Consider the following 25,292-nt stretch of genomic DNA (forward strand, 5'->3'; position numbering starts at 1 on the left):
TCTACGTCAGCTGTGGCACCCTCCAAGCCACAGCCACGTAGATATACTGACCTGCTTGCAGCCCTATTGTGCAGGAACAGGTGCACTTCAGAGCGCACCTCCCGGCACTAACAGCTGCAATACTAATTGGTGAAAGGGAAAATGTTCCCTTGTAGCCAATTAGTGACCCCCCCCCCCCCGCGTATGAACGATCACCGCTGTAGCAAACAGCTGTGATCCTTCATCTCTCCCCTCGGTGGCCAGATCTGTTAAAAAAACGGATCAGAAAGCAGCCTGACTCACCTTATTTCGGTCCAGCGATCAGCCTGCAGCCCGAGCCTCCGATCCCCACGCAGCCCTGTGATGCTGAATAGCCGGGGCCCGGCTTGATGACGTCATCAAGCCGGGACCCGGTATCCAGCATTACAGGGCTGCGTGCAGAGGTGGGATCGGAGGCTCGGGCTGCAGGCTGATCGCTGGAACGAGATAAGATGAGTCAGGCTGCTTTCTGATCCTTTTTTTTAACAGATCTGGCCACCGAGGGGGCTTCCTGGGTGGGGGGTGGGGCATCTGGCTGGCCCTTATGGGGGTGTGTGGACCCCTGGTGGAGGGTAAAATGTGCAGCTGGGGGGTGGGATAAAGTAAGAGGGGACACATTTTAATTTTAAGTGTATAATTTTATACTGGGGGCAGGTCTGGCTATAATGGTGAGGGGGGGGGGCCCTAATCCTGGGTGCACTCGCTAATCCTGAGGGCGCATCTGGCTATAATGGGGGACCACTATTCCTGGGGACACATTTAGTTATGATGAGGGGCAGCAATCCTGGGGATACATCTGTCTATCTATACTGGGAGGTGCCAAACACAGAGGACACATCAGGCTATACTGGGGGTGACTGATATTGGGGACACATCTGGCTATAGGGGGGGGGGGGATCTGATACTCGGGACACATTTTGCTATCTATACTGGGTGGACATAATACTGGTGTCATGTTTTTGTCTCCTGTGGCACTTTTTATTTTTAAACTGGAATTGATAAAAACTGAGAAAAATTGCATTTTTTTTTTCATTTTTCCCCTCTTTTTCCCATTAAAATGCATAGAAAACTTTTTTGGTCTAGGGACAAAATACCCGCCAATGAAAGTCTAGTTTGTCCTGAAAAAAACGATACCTAGATCATTTAGGTGTCGTGAGTAGGAATAAAGTTATAGCTGATTAAAAAGGGACATTGCTAAAACGTCAAAATTGCTCTTGTCAATAAGGGGAAAACAAGGTCTGGATGCGAAGTGGTTAAAAGCCATTTACTGCCACAAAATTGTTTTATAGCTGCAATTCCTTATCATGAGGGTTACGCTAGAGTCTGAGCCGGTCCCGACCCAGACAGGAACTGCCACTTACATTCCTGATTTTTAACTCTTTCAGGCAGAGAAAGAAAAAAAGGAACACAGCCTAGTTATTTGTGTACTAGGCACTATACATACCCATGTCTATCTCATCATGTCACATGTCACCTCGTGAGTCCTTATGTTATGCAATCAAATCACTCTAGTGAGTTCTTAGGCATACAAAATATACTGTAAATCATAAATAACCTGTAAAAATATTTTTTGTTAATGAAAAAACATCTGGAAATATTTAGAAGTTAATCATATGTAAGGTATGTATTTCAAAAACAGATCATTCACACAAAAGGAACAGATATTTTCCTCTGCCTGCATGTGTAATAACAGTAATAACACCAGGGAAAGTAGTTACATATTTTCCACCCTGCATTGAAGTGTACTCGAGTTGACATATGACATGGTGAGATAGACCTGTGTATGTACAGTAGCAAATATATTAATAACTAGGCTGTGTTTCCGTTTTTCTTTTCCTGCCTGAGAGAGTTACCCTACAGGCATGTAAGTGACAGCTTCTCTCATGTAGGACCCTTGTCAGATTATAGCGTAACCCTCACTGATAAGGAATTACAGCCATAAAACTCTTTCCTAGCAGAGAAGAGCTTCTGAGGGCAGGAGATAGATAAAAAGGTCAACTATTCCTATGTTTTAGCACTGGGACACTTAACCTCCCCGGCGTTCTATTGAGATCGCCAGGGAGGCTGCGGGAGGGTTTTTTTTTAATAAAAAAAAAACTATTTCATGCAGCCAACTGAAAGTTGGCTGCATGAAAGCCCACTAGAGGGCGCTCCGGAGGCGTTCTTCCGATCGCCTCCGGCGCCCAGAATAAACAAGGAAGGCCGCAATGAGCGGCCTTCCTTGTTTTGCTTAGATCGTCGCCATAGCGACGAGCGGAGTGACGTCATGGACGTCAGCCGACGTCCTGACGTCAGCCGCCTCCGATCCAGCCCTTAGCGCTGGCCGGAACTTTTTGTTCCGGCTGCGCAGGGCTCAGGCGGCTGGGGGGACCCTCTTTCGCCGCTGCTCGCGGCGAATCGCCGCAGAGCGGCGGCGATCAGGCAGCACACGCGGCTGGCAAAGTGCCGGCTACGTGTGCTGCACTTTATTTGAAGAAAATCGGCCCAGCAGGGCCTGAGCGGCAGCCTCCGGCGGTGATGGACGAGCTGAGCTCGTCCATACCGCTCAGGAGGTTAATAGATTGTCATTGAACAGAGTCAAGAAAAACATTAAGGGCCTATTTCCACTACACGCAGATTGGATGCAGAATTAATGCAGCATGAATGCAGAAAAACTGACTCCAATGAATGCCTATGGGAAAATCTGCATCAGAAAAATCGTGTTTAGTGGAAACAGGCCCATAGGCATTCATTGGAGTCAGTTTTTCTGCATCCATTTTGCATCCAATCTGTGTGTAGTGGAAACAGGCTCTAAGGCTTTGTTCAGTGTTCACATCTAAAATCGCAATCGCTGAGGCCAGCGTTTTGCGATTTTGTGAGTGATTTTTGTTTCCCCGATCCCGGCGCTTACCTGTGCACTTCGATATTGTATAAAGCATTTTTCTAAGCCCTTTTGCAGAGCGGTTCTGTTTGTTCACTTCCTGATGTCAGTCAGGAAGTGAACTCTTTCACCCTGAAATGAATAAATACAATGTATTTATTCATGAAAGCGCAAATGCAATTGATGCATAAAGCGATTTTGTGAGCATTTTGCGCTTTTCCTATACCTTCCATTATAGCAAAATCTCCCCAAAAATGGTGCAGGCAGCGCTTTGGTCAGCGGAAAGCAGACAAAACGAGCAGATATGAACAGTTCCATAAGGAATCATTGCACAATCGCTTTTATGGTGATTTTGAAATCGCTGGTGCTGAAAAAATAACTAAACGCCCTAGGTGTGAACAAGCCTTAAATCTACTTTGTAAATGTTTAAAGGGGTTATCTGTATAGTTTTCAAAAACTAGACGAATGCAATTGCGCGTGCACGGCTGCACACGTCCTAGTTCCTGCGCAGTACAAATGTTTTCATATTGCGCCTGCGCATTATGCTCCCGGAGACGCGAACAGGAGCGAGGCCACACGTGGCAGCGCAGGCACAGTTGTACTCGTCTAGTTAGATAAATAATTGGACCGTGAAAGGAGGCGGGGAACAGAGGATCATAGGAGGATGGCGCGGGAAAGGACAGCTGCAGGGGGCCGGTTAGAAGCCCCAGGTAAGTGTCAGTTCTTGTTTTTAAAAACTATCCACAGAACCACTTTAAACATAAAATAAAATCATGGAATATCTTAAAACAAATAGTTTATCTCAGTTTATTATAACTGAAAGAACAACTGATGAGCAAGGTAATGCCCATGTTTCACTATGGTTCACATGGACACAGTTTAACAGTGTGCTGACCAGGAAGCTGTTATGGGGTAATGGCCATTTTCAAAATGGAGGACGGATAATTCTATTGATCACAGTGGACAAACAGTACGCAGAAGAGGAGAAAGGGATGGATGAGTAGACTATACATAGGTATACTGTATATGACATGTGTATGTTTATTTTTGACTTTTTTAGTTCAGGTTTGCGTTAAGATTAGTGGACACCTGTAATGGCTGCAACCCGTAGTGATCTGATGCGATTGCTAGGGTGACAGTTCTGGCAAAGAATACTGTACAGACAGACAGACAGCTTCTGTGCTGTTACCTAGCAGTGCTCTTGCATTTGGATCCAATCACTACAGACCACTGGCCTACAAACAATGATGTGGGGGAGGGCGTAGCAGAGCTGGTACAATGTCCTCCAGCACCCAAGGCTGAGACACCAAAGTGCGCCCCTCCATCCCTCCCACCCCAGCCGTCACACACTGATTGCTATTAGACTAGGAGGTGACACCCCCCCCCCAACACCTTAATCTCTAGTTATCTGGCTTGCAGTCACTGCCATGCATCCCCTTGTCTTATTTGTTTATGCTTTAAACACAAAAAGGGAATGATAGCTGAGTGAGTTGTGCGCCCCCTCCTACACTGCGCCCTAAGGCTGGAGCCTCTCTCGCCTCTGCCTCGGCCCAGCCCCGGGTGAGGAGTAGGCAGGGGAGGGGGGGGGGTGACAAATAGACAAGCCAGCTGCTGAGTCTGTAAGATGAATGCACTTCTATAGTGCATGGAGAAGCCATGGTGTCTGAGAGTGCCCTGTATGTCCCGCCCGTTTAACTGTAGCACTGATTGGAAGAGTGCGCCCTCTGACACAGCTGCTCCGCCCACCCACTCCTTTGCTTGTGTCTACACAACAAGCTCTCCTGTAGAGACGTAGCGAGCGGTTCGCCGGCGAACGGTTCCAGGCGAACTTCGCGGAAGTTCGATTTGCCCATAATTCACTATGAGGGTCAACTTTGACCCTCTGCATCACAGTCAGCAGGCACATTGTAGCCATTCAGGCTACACTAAGCCCTGGAGCCCCCCCCCCCCCCCCCCTCCCTTTTATAAGGCAGGCTCGCTGGCCATGACACTCACTCGTGTGCCTGCTGCAAATAGACAGACTAGGGAGAGCTGCTGCAGATTTTTTCTCCTAGGGAAAGATTAGTTAGGCTCTTGGCTTGCTCCTGGCTGATTGTTATTGCTAAAATATCACCCCTCAACAGCTCTTTTGAGAGCTAATGTTTTCCTGATGTGTTTTTTTTTTTTGTGTGTGTTGCTCACTGACACTGACATTATACAGCCTTATCTGTTGCAGCTGGACCTTGGTAATTGTAATTACTGTGCCAACCAGGCCCTGCCTAACTATCTATACTGGGACACCTACCTACCTATACTAGGGGACCTACCTATGCCTACCTACCTATACTGGGACTCCTACCTATGCCTAGCTAACTACTGGGACACCTACCTACCTATACTGGGGCTCCTACCTATGCCTACCTACCTATACTGGGACTCCTACCTATGCCTACCTACATACAAGAAGATAATAAGGTCGTTACTTCATTGTGGACAGACCAAATTTGATTAGCTGGACAGTCACTGTTGTTCTATCATTGAGCTACCACAGCCCGGCGACCATATGGGCTGGAAAACTGCCACGGCCTGCACTCTGGCCATGTTGCGCACCAGTCCAGCACGGCCGTCACTACACAAACAGCTGATTGTGGTGCGTTACACAGTGAGTTTGGTGTGTCAGTGTGAAGCAGTACTCTAATTACACTCCCTGATTGATGTATACACATACAAGATGTTTTAAAGCACTTTAGGCCTGCAATTTAGCATTCAATGTGATTTCTACCCTTAAAATGCTGCTTTGCGTCAAATCCAGATTTTTCCCCGGGACTTTGGGCATGTATCCCACTCCGCCATGCCCCCTCCAGGTGTTAGACCCCTTGAAACATGTTTTCCATCACTTTTGTGGCCAGCATAATTTTTTCTATTTTTCAAAGTTCGCCTCCCCGATAAAGTGTATTGCGGTTCACGAACTTTTCCGCGAACCGAACCTTCCGCGAAGGTTCGCGAACCGAAAATCGGAGGTTTGCGACATCACTACTCTCCTGTACTTGCATGCTGTCTGGCTGGAAGACAGGAATCACTCCTCTTTTCACACAGCATAGCTGTGCTTCCAGCCTGGACTCTGCAGGCACCAGCTTATCAAATCAAATCAAAAATAGCTTTATTGACATGACCAAGTTTCAATACAGGCATTGCTAATGCAGGGGGAATGAGGGAGATGGGATGGGGTGGGGTGGGGGTGCAGTGAGTTAGCAGTTCGTGGACTGGTTTCTATGAACACAAGAAGAAAAACACAACATGCAGGACTTTTTTTAATCACATCAAATTGGAATTGCATGTAGTGTAAAAGAGCATTTACAGCAGGGGTCCCCAAAATGATTTGGGACCACTTTCTAGTCTAAACATTTATCCGGGGACCGGCTATGTGGGTGAGTGTGTGTTTGGGGGGTGTTGGAGGTGTCTGTGCATTGGTGTGGTTGTGGGTCTCCCAGGTAGCAGGGCAGGGGCTATTATACAGGGAGCCTTACAAACCTCACACAGGCACAGTTGTTTCCCCAGTTTAAAAAATCTCTCTCTCGCTTTTTTGCAGAGCTTACCTGAGTCATCTGTGGAGAGGACGGGCAACCGATCCTGGGAATGGAGCGAGGGACGGAGTTGAGCCAGGTGAGAACCATAGCAATTCAACTATAACCCCAACACAGCAACATTCCACTGTTCAGCTCTGTGTCATAGCTTACTAGTACCCCATAATGCTTCCCAGTACCCCCATAAAGCTTCCCAGTACCCAATAATGCTAATCAGTACCCCAAAATGCTTTTCAGTACCCCCATAAAGCTTCCCACTGCCCCCATAAATCTTCCCAGTACCCAATAATGCTTCCCAGTACCCCCATAATGCCTCCCAGTACCCCCATAAATCTTCCCAGTACCCAATAATGCTTCTCAGTACCCCATAACGCCTCCCAGTACCCCCATAAAGCTTTCCAGTACCCCATAATGCTTCCCAGAACCCCATCATGCTTCCCAGTACCCAATAATGCTTCCCAGTACCCCCATAATGCCTCCCAGTACCCCCATAAAGCTTTCCAGTACCCCATAATGCTTCCCAGAACCCCATCAAGGTTCCCAATACCCCCATCATGCTTCCCGGTACCCCCATAATGCTTCCCAGTATCCAATAATGCTTCCCAGTACCCCCATAAAGCTTCCCAGTACCCCATCATACTTCCCAGTACCCCCATAATGCTTCCCAGTACCCCCTAATGCTTCCCAGTACCCTCATAAATCTTCCAAGTACCCCATAATGCTTCCCAGTACCCCAAAATGCTTCTCAGTACCCCAAAATGCTTCTCAGTACCCCCAGAAAGCTTTCCAGTACCCCAAAATGCTTCCCAGTACCCCATAATGCTTCCCGGTACCCTATCATGCTTCCCAGTACCCCCATAAAACTTCCCAGTACCCCATCATGCTTCCCAGTACCCCGTAATGCTTCCCAGTACCCCCATAATGCTTCCCAGTACCCCCATAATGCTTCCTAGTACCCCCATAAAGCTTTCCAGTACCCCCATAATGCTTCTCAGTACCCCATCATGCTTCCCAGAACCACATAATGCTTCACAGTACCCCATAAAGGTTCCCAATACCCCCATCATGCTTCTCAGTACCCATCATGCTTCCCAGTACCCCATCATGGTTCCCAGTACTCCACTAGTAGGCCCCACCTTCCGAGTACCCCATAATAACAGAATTTCCAGTACTCCCATAGTGTGCCCCACCTCCTCAGTACCCCATAATGTGTCCAGTGGTGTAGGAACCACCATAGCAGCCATATCCATGCTATGAGGCCTGTAGCCATTATAGCAATAAGGGCAGGGCCCGATGTTCCTGGATGCAAGTGCTTTTTTCCTGTCTCCTTATGTCCAGCCTGGCCGTGATCACCACCCCTACCAACCTTATCCCCCCCCCCCCCCCCCCCCCATGCCGCAGCTCATTGAAGCAGAAGGCTGACAAGTGAAAGGGGACTATTTTTCACCAGCCGCCTCATCGTGGATTGATACAGCAAGCTCGGTTCCTGACAATCAGTTCTTAGTTCCGTCTGGGAACAGAGCAGTACTGTGCTGGCCGTGGATCCACCCCCTCCCCTCCATGCTGCCTCTACACATGGAGAGAGCCGGAGGGGAGACAGAAAGAGGAAAGGACACAGAGATGAGCTGCGTGGCAGGGGACTGAGTTTTGCCACCATGCAGCCACTCCATCAGTCTCCTCTACTGTCAGGCTGACTGCCTCCCACACCTGCCACTCTGCCAGAGGGAGAAGGGGAATGAAGGGAAAAGCAGCATGCTGTGCCACATCACCTGTCACCACCCCATCAGTGCCAGGCAGTAGGCAGCAAGCATTTACTAACCTACGGGGGCTGCTTCATGCCTCCCATCTATATGAGGGCTTTATTTTGCGGCTTCCTGTGCTGCAGAACTGCAGGTTGAAATATCCATAGTAAAATTGTGTGCCCTAGGCCACCACAGTGCATGCTGGTGGAGGTGTATTCCATTCATTTGGTTACATCACCCAGCATGCACTGTGGTGGCCTAGGGCACGCGACATTACTGCAGATATTTAAACCTACAGTTCCCGCAGCACAGGAAGCAGCAAGCCGGGGGCCTCATATAGATGGGGCATAGAGAAGCCCCCATAGGATAGTAAATGCTTGCCTCCCACCCCACAAGCCCACAGCATTTACCAACCACCCTTAAGGTGGCCACACACCATACAGTTTTTTAAATATCTGTTCAATTTAAGAATTGCAATAAATTTTTCTGACTGATTGTAACATTTCAAAAATCTGACCAATGTACCACACACCTATGTTCAATTTGCCCCCAATTATGATAAAACTGATTGCAAACTCTGAGAAAAGGGCTAGGGTGTGTATATAAATAAACTGACAATCTAACACACACCATACAATCTTTAAAAAAATTGAAAATAAATATCTATCATTCCGGATCGATATAAATCGGAAAAAATGAGAAATCCGATCAGATTTTTCAGTCGAATGAAAAAAAAGCTTTCTTTTATTTATTTGTCGTTTGTGGTGCTTGGGTCTCTTTAAAGGGACCTGAGCATCCCATTTGAACAATATATCAAAAACCTCCCCTTAAGGGCATGAAGAAGCAAGATGGAGGCAGTTGTATACAGGGGCTATGGGGTCCAGTCATTTCTTGCTATGCTCCTAAATGTGTCCCAGCTTCCCAGCACTCTCATATGTCCCGGCTTCTCAGGAGCCCATAAGGTGTCCAATATTTCCAGCACCGCATAATGTATCCCAGCCTCCAGCTTCTCTGTACCCCCATAGTGTATTACATGTTTCCAGTACCCATAATGTATCCCAGCCTCCAGCTTCTCTGTCCCCTTATAGTGTATTACATGTTTCCAGTACCCATAAACTGTGTTTCTGCTTACCATTGCCTCCCTGGTGTGTGACTAGTGATGGACCGGGGCTGTACTGACCGGGACCACTCTGACAAGCATTGGGTCTAGAATGCAATTTTACCTCTGTGTACAAATGGGACTGCAGTTACCACTGATGGGGCTACAGTGACTGGGACTACTGACCATTAACAGGGGCTGACCTATGACACTTACAGACACACTACACTGTGACACTAACAGACACGCTACACTGTGATACTGACAGACACGCTGCACTGTGACGCTGACAGACACACTGCACTGTGATACTGACAGACACGCTGCACTTTGACGCTGACAGACACGCTGCACTGTGACGCTGACAGACACGCTGCACTGTGACGCTGACAGACACGCTGCACTGTGACGCTGACAGACACGCTGCACTGTGACACTGACAGACACACTGCACAGTGACGCTGACAGACACACTGCACTGTGACACTGACAGACACACTGCACTGTGACATTGAGACACTATACAGCAACAATGACAAAATGACAAGCACACACTGGTGACTCTGATTGCCACATTGCACTGTGACACTGACATGCTCTCTACTGTGACACTGACATGCACTCTACTGTGACGCTGACAGACACATTGCATTGTGTGGCACGTTTAGGCAAACTGACAAACACAAAACAAGCATTTACGGATTGTGCATAACCCTTTCATAATGTAGCCCCACAATGGTAAATATATTTTTTTAAACAAACCATGTATGTTGGTACAATATATGGGATTTTAGAATGGAATAGAGGGACTGTGGGATTTGTTTCCAAAACAGGGACAGTTGTAAGACATGCCACTGCGTCTGCCATGCAGCTCCCATGTCTTTTCACTTGCTGGACAGGTTTGTATCCAAAACCAGGTTAGTTGGGAGATAAAGTTTAGGTGAATGAGGAGGGTGATATAACTAAATAGTAAAGGTTGGTGTTAAAGAATACATCCAAGCTGCTAAAAAAAAAAAAAGATCCATTTACCTGGAGCTTCATCCAACCCGTGACAGCCATCCTGTGCCCTCACCGCAGCTCCGGTGGCTCCCGGTCTTCTCCGTTGGTGCAGCTGACCTCGCCAGGTTGGGTTCCGGGTCGGCTTCTTCTGCGCTCCACTACGCGGGTCACGTGGTCTCTCCGACGTCATCAGGACGGTACTGCACAGACGCAATAGTTCTGCACCTGTGCAGTACTGTCCTGATGACGTCGGCGAGACCATGTGACCCACGCGGTGGGGCGCAGAAGAAGGCGACCCGGAACCCGATCGGTCGGCTGCACCAGCGGAGAAGGCCGGGAGCCACTGGAGCTGCGGCGAGGGCACAGGACGGCTGCCATGGGCTGGAGGAAGCCCCAGGCAAGTGGATCTTTTTTTTTTTCTTTTTTTTAGCAGCTTGGATCACTCCTTGGATCACTCCTTGGATCACTCCTTTAAGGCATGGGAGGACTTAGTGATTAGGGTTAGGTGTAACCCAGGCAGGAAGGTTAGGGATAGTCATAGAAAGAGGGAGTGGTTAAGGTCAGGTGTAACCCAGGCAGTAAGGTTAGGGAAAGGCATGGGAGGAGGGAGTGATTAGGGTCAGGACCCAGGCAGTAAGGTTAGGGATAGTCATAGAGGGAGGAAGTGATTTGGGTCAGGTGTAACCCAGGCAATAAGGTTACGGATAGTCATAGAAGGAGGAAGTGATTTGGGTCAGGTGTAGCCCAGACAGTAAGGTTAGGGATAAGGCCCATACACACGTCGGATTTTTCCGAACGACGGGTCGTTTGAACATCCCGTCGTCCGCACGCCAAATCGGACGTGTGTACAGACTGTCGTTCAGGTGATAAGACTGGTCTTGAGCGATCCGCCCGGCGGATCGCTCAAAACCAGTCTTGTCACCCGAACGATAGTCTGTACACAAGCCCGATTTGGCGTGCGGACGACTGAACGACAGGACGTTCAAACGACCCGTCGTTCGGAAAAATCCGACGTGTGTATGGGCCTATAGTCATAGAACGAGGTAGTGATTAGAGTCAGGTGTAACCCAGGCAGTAAGATTAGAGATAGGCATAGATGGAGGAAGTGATTAGGGTTAGGTGTAGCCCAGGCAGTAAGGTTAGGGATAGTCATAGAAGAAGGAAGTGATTTGGGTCAGGTGTAACCCAGGCAGTAAGGTTAGGGATAGTCATAGAAGGAGGAAGTGATTTGGGTCAGGTGTAACCCAGGCAGTAAGGTTAGGGAACCCAGGCAGTTAGGTTAGGGATAGTCATAGAAGGAGGTAGTGATTAGAGTCAGGTGTAACCCAGGCAGTAAGATTAGAGATAGGCATAGATGGAGGAAGTGATTTGGGTCAGGTGTAAACCAGGCAGTTAGGTTAGGGATAGTCATAGAAGGAGGAAGTGATTTGGGTCAGGTGTAACCCAGGCAGCAAGGTTAGGGATAGTCATAGAAGGAGGAAGTGATTTGGGTCAGGTGTAACCCAGGCAGTTAGGTTAGGGATAGTCATAGAAGGAGGGAGTGATTTGGGTCAGGTGTAACCCAGCCAGTAAGGTTAGGGATAGTCATAGAAAGAGGAAGTGATTTGGGTCAGGTGTAACTCAGGCAGTGAGGTTAGGGATAGTCATAGAAGGAGGAAGTTATTTGGGTCAGGTGTAACCCAGGCAGTTAGGTTAGGGAAAGGCATAGAAGGAGGGAGTGATTAGGGTCAGGTGTAACCTAGGCAGTAAGGTTAGGGATAGGACAGTAAAGCAACTAGAAGTTGCTAGATAGAAGAGCGGTAATGTAATGATTTCTGACCCCATCTTCTCTTGTCCCTTTCTAGTGGAAGTCCATGTGCACATTCCAACTTCCGTCACCTCTGAAGCAGAGGGCATCCGACTCGTCAACTTTAGTCTAAGAGTTGCGATTTCGGAGCACCCTCAAGACCGGTGGAGGGAAGTGGCAACCTCACAGTGGGGAAACAACCTTGCAGTGCGCGTGACCTTGCGCCTCCCCAGAATACGTCACAGGATCAACGTTAATGTTCCTGTTGGTAAGTCACTGTATATACAATGTAAGTCATTCAAGAAACACCAGTCCTGCTGGCATGCACATCGCCACATCTGCAGAGGGAGAGGGCAGCACATCACCTCATAACCTTGTTAGCTTGGCCAAGTGTGCCATCTGATAGAGGAATGTTCTGTCAGAGATCAAGCGGGGTAAAGGCTTCTATAACACAATTTTACATTTTTTAAAGATTATACATTAGGTTGAATAGAAATATTGGGGTGTATTCAGCAAAGCTTTGCAAGTAGAGCACAGTTCCCCAACCCTGTCCTCAAGGCCCACCAACAGTACATGTTTTGCAGGAATCCACACACAATCACAGGTGGGGTAATTAGTGTCTCAGTAGAGCTGATCAAATACCTCTGTGGATTTCCACAAAACATGCACTGTTGGTGGGCCTTGAGGACAGAGGTGGGGAACACTGGTGCGGTACCCAGGTAATGCAAGCATTATCTAGGTAACATTGGTCACACTAATTGCACAACGTGTGCTAAGGGCTTTGGAGTCGGAGTTGGAGCAAAGTTTTGGGTGCCTGGAGTCGCTGGTTTCATAAACTGAGGAGTCAGAGTTGGATAATTTGTGTACCGACTCCACAGCCCTGCATGTGCTGCTTTGTTGTCAGAGGTACTGGTAAAATTGCTCTATGGACTCCCTGTGCATTGCAACTTTACCATCCTTTGCTGAATACACCAACGCTCAGGGCCGGATTTACCATAAGGCACTGCAGGCACATGCCTACAGGCCCTCCCTGAGTGCCTCCCTCCCTCCCTCCTTTCCTATACAGAGTCCTGAGTGGAGTGTAAATGAGAGGTTACTCACCCTGGTCTTTCCACTGACAAGATCACCCTTCAGTCAGGGGCACCTCTAGCTACTTAATACTGAGGTTCTTCTAACTACCCAATACTAGGGGGCACCTCTAGCTACTTATTGTTGAGGGTACTTCTAGCCGCCTAATACTAAGGGGCACCTGTAGACAGGCGGGATTTGTAGGTTCATGGAGGGATAAGTCTAGAGTGCCAGGGCATCTGTGCCTATAGGCTCCTGTCAGGTAAATCCGGGCCTGCCACCGCTGACTCTGATTAAACATTTCTGAGCAGAACACCCCTCGTCGCGCATACCATAAAGATTTCATAAGAAAAATATGTTGTTTTATAATTCAAACCACACTGCTCCTTTCTATCCTGGTTCATTTTCCGTCATATTAACATTTTAAAAATAGTAATATATCAATTTAAAGGATGGAATAAACTTTAGAGTCAATTTAAACACATTTTAGTAGAGAAATATCTATATTTACATAGAAAGAGGGACAAAGTCCTGAAAGAGGGACAAATGAGGAGGAAAGAGGGGCAGAGGAACAGGGCTCCCAAAGAGGGACTGTCCATCCGAAAAAAGGACAGTTGTGAGCTATGCAGTCACCCATTCAATCACCAATCCTATGTTAGGGAACAATGAGGAGTAAATTAACTACAAGGTATACTTTATGGTAGGTACTCTTTAAGAACTTTTGGGGTGTATGCAATAAACTGTGTTAAGCAACATTTTTTTTTTTCAAAATCTTTTTATTGGCAAATTCCAACATATCATTCACATACAGCATATATTTATAAATGAAGTATAAGTATGACATAATGTAGACGTTATAAGCATATGACCCTTATAAGCATACATCCCAATAAATCATCATTATATATACCATAGGTGTCAAAAATAGGACTATACTGAATTATGGTATTTGAAATTGGTCATCCTATACAGACTATACATTAAGTCATATCTGAATATTGCCTAACCAGCAACTAACATTGTTCAACAGAACTAAAATATGTACTAACAGTATTGTAAGCAGACATATGTCAATTTAAGCAACATTTTGTGTGTAAAGTCTTACTTCATCATGAGTAGGGCAGAATGCAATACATTACATGCAATGCATTACGCTCTACTCATCATGCATAAAACTTTACGCATGTAATTCTGCTTAACCCCCTTGCCGGTTATCCCGAGCTCAGCTCGGGGTAACCTGCGCAGGAGGATTCCTCAGGCCCCGCTGGGCCGATTTCTATCAAATAAAAAGCAGCACACGCAGCCGGCACTTTGCCAGCCGCGTGTGCTGCCTGATCGCCGCCGCTCTGCGGCGATCCGCCGCGAGCAGCGGCGAAAGAGGGTCCCCCCAGCCGCCCGAGCCCAGCGCAGCCGGAACAAACAGTTCCGGCCAGCGCTAAGGGCTGGATCGGAGGCGGCAGACGTCAGGACGTCGGCTGACGTCCATGACGTCACTCCGCTCGTCGCCATGGCGACGAGGAAAGCGAAACAAGGAAGGCCGCTCGTTGCGGCCTTCCTTGTTACTTTTGATCGCCGGAGGCGATCGAAAGTGCGGATCCGGAGCGCCCTCTAGTGGGCTTTCATGCAGCCAACTTTCAGTTGGCTGCATGAAATAGTTTTTTTTTAATTTAAAAAAAACCCTCCCGCAGCCTCCCTGGCGATTTTAATAGAACGCCAGGGAGGTTAATGCAGTTTATTGCATACAACCCCTTGTGTATTACCCCACTCTGTAAAGTAAAATAGTGTACCCTGGGCAGATTTCCTCTCCCTTCCCATCATGCTTTTGGAACAGGAAGAGAGAGTAAAGCTCCCTAACATGAATATAGACTCTTAAAACCTGAAAAAGTTTCACATTCAATAATAAATGTTCCCTTTCATTGAACTTGTAGGACTTGTAGGACTCGGGACCACCTCTCCACTGGCTTTTGTGTTGTCCTTTCGAGCACCTGGAGCGCGCCTTGCTGACCTGAGGTCCCTTCCGGTAAGAGATTTTGTTTCCATATTTTCAATAAGGATTCGCATACATGAGCTCCAGCGATGGGTAACATTGTCGCATGGAGATGTTTTCCATCAATCTCATGTCTGCAAAACACTGCTGAAGCGCTTTAACCTCCTTAGCGGTGTGCCCGAGACTGTGTCGGGCATACCGCTCTGTGGCCCCAGGAGTACCCCATAAATAAATAATTGTGCCTAATGACTGTAAAGCATATAGCTAGCACTAGGCTAGCTTGTAAGAGTGCTGGGCACCCCTGGATCCCCGCGATCCCCCCGTTTATACGTTACCCCCCCCTAGATCCAGCGATCACGCAGCCTCCCGGGACACAGCACCGGTCTCTCTATGGGGAGGATCGGGTTTGCGCATGACGTCAGCGACGTCATGAGGTCATCTGCGATCCTCCCCATAGTGAAGACCAGAGCTGTCCGGGGAGGCTGCGCCAATCGCTGGATCCAGGCTGGGTAACATATAAATGGGGGAGCGGTGGCGATCAGAGGGTACCCAACACCTTTACTAGCTAGCCTAGTGCTAGCTATATGCTTTACAGTCATTAGGCACAATTATTTTAAAAGCGGGCAAAAAGTAACAAAACCTCTTGAGCGGTGTAACGCTCAGGAGGTTAAGAAGAGTCCCTTTGTACTGTGTCCCATTGGCTGAAAGTAAGAACTTGGTATGCTTCTCATTTTTACTTATATATTTTACAGGAAAATTTGCAGGTGACGCTCCATCGTCAGCAGCCGGAGGAGGAGCAGCCGGAGGAGGAGGAGCCACTGAGTAAAGATGATCAAAAGAAGGTAAAGGAATAAACCTTTTTTTTTTTGGGGGGGGGGGGTACATTTTAGTGCACTGTAGTGCAGGGAACAGTAATAAGCTATAATATATCCTAGCCTCAAGAGTTAATGTTAGGTAAAAAGGTTGCAGGGAGGGAGGTAGTGGTAGGTGTAGATGGGGGGAGGTTAGTGTTAGGTGTGGAGAAGGGGGAGAGGTTAATGTTATGCTGGATACATACGTTACGACTTTCCGTATGATAGATGCATCTGATTTATAAATTCCCTCATGTCCGATATTACTCCCGATCGATTCTGTGCTTGATTTCTCATAGAAGTGAATGGAAAAAGATAAGAAAAACGAGCGAAGATAAGAGAATCGAGTGCAGAATCGAGCGGAAAAAACTATCAGGTGGGAAAATCGAGCGGAAAATCGTAACAAGTGTACCCAGCATAACATGTGGAAAAAGGGGCAGTTAGTATTAGGTGTGGAAAGGGGGAGGTTAGCTTTAGGTGTGGAGAGGTTAGAGTTAGGTGTGGAGATGGGGAGGTTAGGGTTAGGTGTAGTGATGGGGGAGGTTAGTGTTAGGTGTAGTGATGGGGGAGGTAAGGGTTAGGGGTGGAGAGGGGGGAGGTTAGTGTTAGGAGTGGGGAGGCGTGAGGTTAGTGTTAGGGGTGGAGTGGGGTGAGGTTTGTGTTAGGAGTAGAGACGCGAGGTTAGTTTTAGGATTGGAGAAGGGGGAGGTTAGTGTAACATGTGGAGGGGAGAGGGAGGTTAGGGTTAAGTGTGGAGAGGGGGGAGGTTAGTGTTAGGAGTGGAGAGGGGGGAGGTTAGTGTTAGGAGTGGAGAGGGGGAGGTTAGTGTTAGGAGTGGAGAGGCGGGAGGTTAATGTTAGGGGTGGAGAGGGGGGGAAGTTTGTGTTAGGTGTGGAGACTGGAGATGGGGTGGTTAGAGTTAGGAGTGGAGAGACGCGAGGTTAGTTTTAGGATTGGAGAGGGGGAGGTTAGTACAACATGTGAAGGGGAGGTATGGGGAGGGGGAAGTTAGGTGTGGAGAGGGGGAAGGTTAGGGTTAGGTGTGGAGAGGGGGGAGGTTAGTGTTAGGTGCGGAGAGGGGGGAGGTTAGGGTTAGGTGTGGAGATGGGGGAGGTTAGTGTTAGCTGTGGAGAGGGGGGAGCTTAGTGTTAGTAGTGGAGAGTGGTGAGGTTAGTGTTAGGGGTGGAGAGGGGGTAGGTTAGCTTTAGGTGTGGAGAGGGGGGAGCAGAGCTGGGACAACGTCCTTCAGCACCCAAGGCTGAGACACCAAAGTGCGCCCCTCCATCCTTCCCCCCCAGCCGTCACACACTGATTGCTACTAGACTAAGAGGCGCCCCAGGGCCCCAAACCTCCCCAATACCTTAATCTCTAGTTATCTGACTTGCAGTCACTGCCATGTATCCCCTTTTCCTATTTCTTTCTGCTTCAAACACAATTGGGAATGACAACTGAATGAATTGTGCACCCCCTCCTACACTGCGCCCTGAGGCTGGAGCCTCTCCAGCCTCTGCCTCGGCCCTGGGGGGGAGGTTAGTGTTAGGAGTGGAGAGGGGGAGGTTTGTGTTAGATGTGGAGATGGGGGAGGTTAGTGTTAGGAGTGGAGGGGGGGGGGTAGATTTATGTTAGGCTTGGAGATGGGGGAGGTTAGTGTTGAGTGTGGAGAGGTTAGTGTTAGGGGTGGAGAGGGGGGAGGTTTGTGTTAGGTGTGTAGAGGGGGGAGGTTAGGGTTAGGTGTGGAGATGGGGAGGTAAGGGTTAGGTGTGGAGAGGGGGGAGGTTAGTGTTAGCTGTGGAGACAGGGGAGCTTAGTGTTAGGGGTGGAGAGGGGGAGGTTAGGGTTAGGTGTGAAGGGGGGGAGGTTAAGGGGAGGTATGGAGAGAGGGGGAGGTTAGTGTTAGGAGTAGAGAGGGGGGGGGAGTTAATGTTAGGAGTGGAGAGGCGTGAGGTTAGTGTTAGGTTGTTACGGTGCTACGGTGGAAAATACAGCAATATCTGTGTATTCTGTGGTCTATTCTGCCTTCATTGCGCTAATAAGCATTTTCTCCATCCACAGAGGAAGCGGGAAGATGATGGGATGTGCGCCATCTGCCTCGCTGATATCCAGCAGGAAGAGAGGGTGAGGTAAGTAATGCTCATTTCTGTTACACATTTCTATTGTCTTTGCTGTATTTAGTGTCACATATAGCCTCTGTCAGTCTGGATATTAATGTATATTTCTGTTCTCCCTGCAGACGACTTCCGTGCAACCACCCTTTCCACCAGACCTGCATCGATCGTTGGCTGCAGGAGAGCCGGACCTGTCCCCTCTGCAGGAGTCCCATCGCCGCACCCCATCACATCTGAACACCGCTGGATAACAGGCCTTTTTTTGCAGTTTTATTTATGTTTCCTTGTGTTAGGAGTGGAGAGGGGGAGGTTAGGGTTAGGTGTGGAGAGGGGGGAGGTTAGGGTTACATGTGGAGAGGGGGGAGGTTAGAGTTAGGAATGGCGAGGGGGGAGGTTAGTGTAAGGAGTGGAGAAGCGTGAGGTTAGTGTTAGGAGTGGAAAGGGGGGAGGTTAGGGTTACGTGTGGAGAGGGGGGAGGTTAGTGTTAGGTGTGCAGATGGGGAGGTTTGTGTTTGGTGTGGAGATGGGGGAGGTTAGTGTTAACTGTGGAGAGGAGCGAGGTTAGTGTTAGGTGTGGAGATGGGGGGAGAGTGGACACAGACGGGAGATTCCCTGCATGTATTCTGTGTATTCTGTGGTCTATTCTGCCTTCATTGTACTAATAAGCATTTTCTCCATCCACAGATGAAGATGATGGGATGTGCGCCATCTGCCTCGCTGATATCCAGGAGGAAGAGAGGGTAAGGTAAGTAATGCTCATTTCTGTTACACATTTCTATTGTCTTTGCTGTATTTAGTGTCCCATACAGCCTCTGTCAGTCTGGATATTAATGTATATTTCTGTTCTCCTTGCAGACGACTTCCGTGCAACCACCAATTCCACCAGACCTGCATCGATCGTTGGCTGCAGGAGAGCCGGACCTGTCCCCTCTGCAGGAGTCCCATCGCTGCACCCAGTCACATCTGGCCACTCTGGCTACCTAAATAGGGGGGGGGGGGAGAGCTTTCACTCTGGCTACTTAAATTGGAGGGCACTCTGGCTACCTAAAAGGTGTCATTCTGGCTAACTAAAAGGGGGAATGCTGGCTAACTAAAAGGGGGGAATGCTGGCTAACTAAAAGGGGGCAATCTGGCTAACTAAAAGGGAGGCAATCTGGCTAACTAAAAGGGGGGCAATCTGGCTAACTAAAAGGGGGGCAATCTGGCTAACTAAAATGGGGGGAAATCTGGCTAACTAAAAGGGGGGAATGCTGGCTAACTAAAAGGGGGCAATCTGGCTAACTAAAAGGGGGGCAATCTGGCTAACTAAAAGGGGGACACTCTGGCTAAATAAAAGGGGGACACTCTGGCTAAATAAAAGGGGGACACTATGGCTAACTAAAAGGGGGACACCCTGGCTAACTAAAAGGGGGCAATCTGGCTAACTAAAAGGGGGGGCATGCTGGCTAACTAAAAGGGGACACTCTGGCTACCTTAAAGGTGGGCAATCTGGCTAACTAATAGGGGGAAAATCTGGATAACTGAAAGGGGGGCAATTTGGCTATTTAAAAGAGGGGGGGCACTCTGGCTAACTAAAAGGGGGACACTCTAGCTAACTAAAAGGGGGCAATCTGGCTAACTAAAAGGGGGGTAATCTGGCTATATAAAAGGGGGTCATGCCAGCTACCTAAAGGGGGGGCACTCTGGCTAACTCAAAGGGGGGCACCCTGGCTACCTAAAAGGTGTGTGGGGGGGGAATGTAAAATTCTAGGGGTGTTGATCCAGGGATTTTATCTGACTGCCATTTGGAGTCGGGAAGGAATTTTTTCCCTTTTATGGCCAATTGGCCCAGGCCTTGAAGGGTTTTTCGCCTTCCTCTGGATCAACTGGGATATGTGAGGGTATTGTACAGTTTTGTACATTTTATGAATGTATTTTCTGGTTGAATTATCTCATATTTCTTCTTTCTTTATAATATATGTATTAATCTTAACTGTGTCTGTGTTTTTATTCCTCTGATAAAAGTGTGTTTCCTATAGGTACAAATAATGTATAGAATAATGGGTAACACCACTAATGTCAGTACCACAGTCTATGGCCATTCTGGGGGGAGAAGAGCAAATTAGCATTTCTCTTTTCATATAGAAGTTCAGATACTCGGATTATCTTGTGTAATTTTCCTTGTTTTTGTAGATTTTTATATATATATTGCCCGTGAAACGGAGAATCCCCAATAAATTTTACTGTTATTAATTAACGGCTTATTGGCTGGTCTATTTTTATCTGAGTGGTGCATCCACCTGCACCCCTCCTTTTAAGCGGGTTTTAATCATTTTATACTTGTTGGCGCCTCTGTCACTCTTCTTTTATCGCTGAATAGTCCACCCCAGGTGGAGGGGGTCTTTCCCCATTTTTCCGTCTACAGAGAGCGACATTTTTAAACACCTGAGTGGGGTCAGGTTCTAATTGTCTCCACCTGCAGTTACAGTGGTTGCCTTTGTGGTAACCCAGACTTGTGAGTACATCCATCATTTACTTTTATTTTGTCTCCATCTGATTGTTGACATACTACACCATATTGGGCTCTCGGTCTTTGTGTTTTTTCCTTTTAAAGCTGTCATTGTTGCAGGCTGTAATCCCCTTAGAGAACTTCAGTCTGTCCATTCCCCTTTGCAATTTGAACAGCAGAATGATGCAATCCAAGCAGCAGATTAGCCCCATATACAGAACCTGAAACTAGCTCCTTTTAAAGTGACATTGAAGCAAAAACAAACAAATAAAAAAAGTATGATAGTTAATAGAAGTAGTATCAAAGAAAAGAGTTGCATATTTTTTATTTTTGATTATATAGATTTTTTTTATAACCTTGCATCATTCTGTCACATTTGCAATTACAAACGACACACTGGGCCATATGCAATTTAGTTTTTCACCTGAGTTTTCTCCTAGGTGATCTTTTAAAACTGGTCAGTAAAATCTCTTTTAACCACTTTACCCCCGTCCGTACGAATTTCTCTGTCCCTTTTTCCATCCTTTAACCCCTAGGGACGGAGAAATCTGTACTTTCCGCGCTGCCGCCGCGGCCCGCGCGCACTCCCGCGGGTAAACACGCCGCCCGCCGCTGGCCCGGAGATCAATGAACGGGAAAATCCATTCCTATTCGTTGATCTAAGCCCCGCAATGATCCGCTGCTTTTCCGCTAAGCAGCGCGATCATTGTGAAAAAAAAAAAAACTTACCCAGCCTCCTAGTACTTCCGCTTACCCAGCCTTCTAGTCGCATTAAAGATTAAACAAAAAGTTACTGTTGCCATCTTGTGGCCAAATAGTAAAACTACACCGTAAACATTTTTCACATACAAATGAATTACTTATACACAAAAAATTAACTCATTACCTCCCACACTCCCCGTTTGTTTTGTTTTTTTGTAATAAAAAAATTTTTAAAAAAATTTACAATTTAAAAAAAATACATAAATAGTTACCTTAGGGACTGAACTTTTAAATATTTATGTCAGGAGGTTACAACACTGTTACTTTATAAACTATGGGCTTGTAATTAGGAATGGACGCAAAACTGAAAAAAATGCACCTTTATTTCCCCAAAAAATATTGGCGCCAAACATTGTGATAGGGACATAATTTAAACAGTTTTATAACCGGGACAAAAGGGCAAATAAATTTCATGGGTTTTAATTACAGTAGCATGCATTATTTAAAAACTATAATGGCCGAAAACTGAAAAATAATTAATTTTTTCCCACATTTTTCCTATTTTCCCATTAAAACACATTTATAATAAAATAATTCTTGGCATAATGCCCCACCTAAAAAAAAGCCTAATTGGTGGCGGAAAAAACAAGATATAGTTCATTTCATTGTGATAAGTAATGATAAAGTTATAGACGAATGAATGGAAGGAGCGCTGAAAGGTGAAAATTGCTCTGGTGCTCAGAAGGTAAAACCCCTCAGTGGTGAAGTGGTTAAACCACCAGCAAGGAAAAAAAAATATACTCAAAATAATTTTGATAGCACCTTTTAACCTACTTTTTGATACTTTTTTTTCCATTGCAAAGTGCTAAAAAGTTATTTTAAATCAAAGATGAAAATTTTTCTCCTAGGAAGAAGGTGGAAAAATGAATTGCATAAGGGCCACTGTATTTTCAACTATGAAATAGAGCAGAGCTAATGACCCTTTGAACTCCCCTGCAGTAAAACCTTATCTGAAGCTGAGTCTCACTGTTTCTTTGATGTATAAGTGCTTCAGAAAATAGGACTGTCTCCCCATCAAAGTTGGGTCAGAGAGCTCAGAGAAGCTCTTTTGCACAGATAACAACTGAAGTTTTTTTAACTCTTTCTGTACTGGAAACAATATAAAACTCTGTGCTTTGCTACTAATGTTCTATTTCTTAGCTGTACTACACATACAGTTTATTATATCATACATTTATTTTCACTGCAGATTCTCTTTTAGATACCTGTATCTGGTGATGTGATTACGTTTTTAAGGCAACATTTTTAGCTACAAAAAAAAAAAAATCTCATGTCACGCTAAAAAGGTAATCTTTGACCATTCTAACCAACAAGCTGTGAGGTATTAATTTATTTGATTTTTTTAAACATTTAGCACTTTATTGAAAAATGTCAGCTTTACAACATAAGCGTAACAACAACACTCATTGCAATAAGAAAGACATATGAATAATAACAATTATATAAAAAAACACAACTAACCATTTTAGCCTTTTGAACGTGACTGTCACGTCCAAAAGGCTGCTGCTGCATGCTCCCGTGCCACAGCCCGGTAGCCTAGAGGTCAATGAATGGGAAAATAGTTCCCATTCATAAGATCTATGCCCCCGCTAGAAAGAGCGACGGCTTCTTTGAGAAGCTGTGATCTTTGTGAAGAAAAAAAAAGTTTCCTGTCCTCCCTATACTTCCTGGAAGCGAGAGTGCTCGCTTCCAAGGCTAAAAAAAGAAAAGAAAAGACTGTGGCCATCTTGTGGCCAAATAGTAAAACTACATCTACATACGTTTTTTTATTAAATAAACATACATTATTACATTTAAAACTAACTGTTTACCTCCCACACCAAAAATTACCCAAATAAAATTTTGAATGAAAAAAAATAACTACAATAAAAAAACAAAAACATAAATAGTTACCTAAGGGTCTGAACTTTTTGAATATGCATGTGAAGAGGCTATATTACTAATATTTTTTTAAATTATAAGCTTGTAAATAGTGATGGACGCAAAAAAATGCACCTTTATTTCCAAATAAAATATTGGCGCCATACATTGTGATAGGGACATAATTTAAATGGTGTAGTAACCGGGACAAATGAGCAAATAAAATACGTAGGTTTTAATTATGGTAGCATGTATTATTTTAAAGCTATAATGGCCGAAAACTGAGAAATAATGATTTTTTTTAAATTTTTCTTAATATTCCCGTTTAAAATGCATTTAGAAAAAAAATACTTCTAAGCAAAATGTACCACCCAAAGAAAGGATATAGATCGATTCATGGTGATAAGTAGTGATAACGTTATTGGCGAATGAGTGGGAGGTGAAAATTGCTAGGATGCATAAGGTGAATAATGACTAAAGGCTGAAGTGGTTAAAGGCACATAACAGAATATCTACACGTCATAGCAATAGTGATGAAACATGAAACATCAGGAATTCCTACGATACAAGGAAATGCAGTAGAGACATAGGTCCATGGTGTCACTGCACCAACACCATTAGGTGGTAACAAGTGCCGCTCCTCACCTCAGTATCAGGAGGAAAGAGGTGAAAGAAGAAGAGGAGAAAGAGAAAAAGAAAAGGTATGAAGATAGAAAAAGGAACAGGAGTATCATATACCAGGTTAGGCAAGTTGCACCAATGCTCTATAATCCTCTGAATATTTAAACATCTCCCAGGTGGCCAAAGTCTGTGTAAATTTCTCTGTTCTATCTTGAGAAAGAAAGAAGATCTCCATCTGCACAGTTTTGTCTAACCTGGCAAGCCACTGGGGGACATTAGGGGCAAACCCAGGATTTTCAAGAGGGGGATTCCTGTAAGGTCTCCCTCAGCCACGCACAATACAGTATAATAATATGGTAGGATATCATGCTGGGTACACATAATGCAATTTCCCGTCCAACTGAAAGACCGACAACGGATTCGATCGGGAGCAGTGGATACAGATAATAAGGACAGCCGACATTGCTAATAAAGGGAAAGTGAAACATTCACCCAGCAGGGACACAGGGCTGTGCTCATACCTGGCTTTGAGCTCTGTAAAGTTCCCCAGAGCTGCTCCATGCTATGTACACATTGCTGCTCCATCCAAAGTCAACTGTAGCAGGGAAAGAAAGGGGTCAGTGCTATGTGATGCAGGATGCCTGCAGACATTCTGCTCTCTCAACTTATGCCTGTCCCCAGACCTGGTCTGAAGGGGGGATTCTGGGCAGCTGTAATCCCCCCTGTGTTTACCTATGAGGGAGGTCCAGTTTCTTCCACAAAAAAGGAATGGTCGCACAGGCCGCGTTAACTAGGTGTAAAAGAATACATTTCTAGTATTTATTACATGAAAAAGGGTCAGAATGCCAAATAGAAAAATTCAGGGGTCTTATGAATCTGTGTAGAGGCAATTTCCTCTGTCCACTTATGAACTTGAGTCCAAAAGGTGGACAGGTGAGGGCCATGCCAGAACACATGCAGTTAATCGGCTCCTGAAGAACCACAAACCAGCATGTATCCGCAACTCCCTCCACAAATTTGCTGAGCACAGAAGGTGTCCTGTACCATTGGGTGATGATCTTAAATTCATGTTCCTGCTTAGTAACATTAAGTGAGCCCTTATGATTGAGAGACCAGATGGCCTGCCACTGGAGGTATTATATTTAGATCTATATCTGAAGGTGGCTTTAAAATATAATTAGAGTCAATTTTTCTCCTCTGCTCTGATTAGACACACTATTTAAAGTTAAGCTTTTTTTAACTATTATATCATTCCACTAATTAAATTAAGGGTGTACACCCTTCTGCCTGACCGCTCCCCCCATCCTCACCTCCAACGGTCTTCAACTTTGGGGATATGGGACACCTTCATCTAGCCAAACAGCCATGGAGCCTGAAGAACTGCGACCCACTTCAGCTTCATTTGGCACTAATGCAGTAATGTACTGTGCTCTGTGTTTGTGGGGGTTTGCAGAGGCACGTGACGGAGCGAGCACGTGGATTA

General features: G+C 46.2%; 1 protein-coding gene and 1 long non-coding RNA gene across 3 annotated transcripts in view; one reads left to right on the forward strand and one right to left on the reverse strand.

Annotated features, from left to right (window-relative positions):
- Positions 1 to 18,395, forward strand: part of LOC137529011 (uncharacterized) — a 64,205-nt gene extending 45,810 nt beyond the window's left edge. For both annotated transcript variants that reach the window (XM_068250875.1, XM_068250876.1), the window contains exons 2-7: positions 6,447 to 6,520; positions 12,126 to 12,335; positions 15,064 to 15,155; positions 15,875 to 15,964; positions 18,026 to 18,093; positions 18,204 to 18,395. In XM_068250875.1, the coding sequence (XP_068106976.1) occupies positions 6,447 to 6,520; positions 12,126 to 12,335; positions 15,064 to 15,155; positions 15,875 to 15,964; positions 18,026 to 18,093; positions 18,204 to 18,315 (646 nt within the window). In that variant the 3' untranslated portion in view covers positions 18,316 to 18,395. The remainder of the gene's footprint in view (positions 1 to 6,446; positions 6,521 to 12,125; positions 12,336 to 15,063; positions 15,156 to 15,874; positions 15,965 to 18,025; positions 18,094 to 18,203) is intronic.
- The window catches only part of LOC137528244 (uncharacterized), a 152,370-nt gene that overhangs the window by 75,209 nt on the left and 51,869 nt on the right, over positions 1 to 25,292 (reverse strand). The window lies entirely within an intron of this gene.

Source organism: Hyperolius riggenbachi, chromosome 8, assembly GCF_040937935.1.
Source record: "Hyperolius riggenbachi isolate aHypRig1 chromosome 8, aHypRig1.pri, whole genome shotgun sequence".
In the NCBI taxonomy this organism is placed as follows: Eukaryota; Metazoa; Chordata; class Amphibia; order Anura; family Hyperoliidae; genus Hyperolius; species Hyperolius riggenbachi.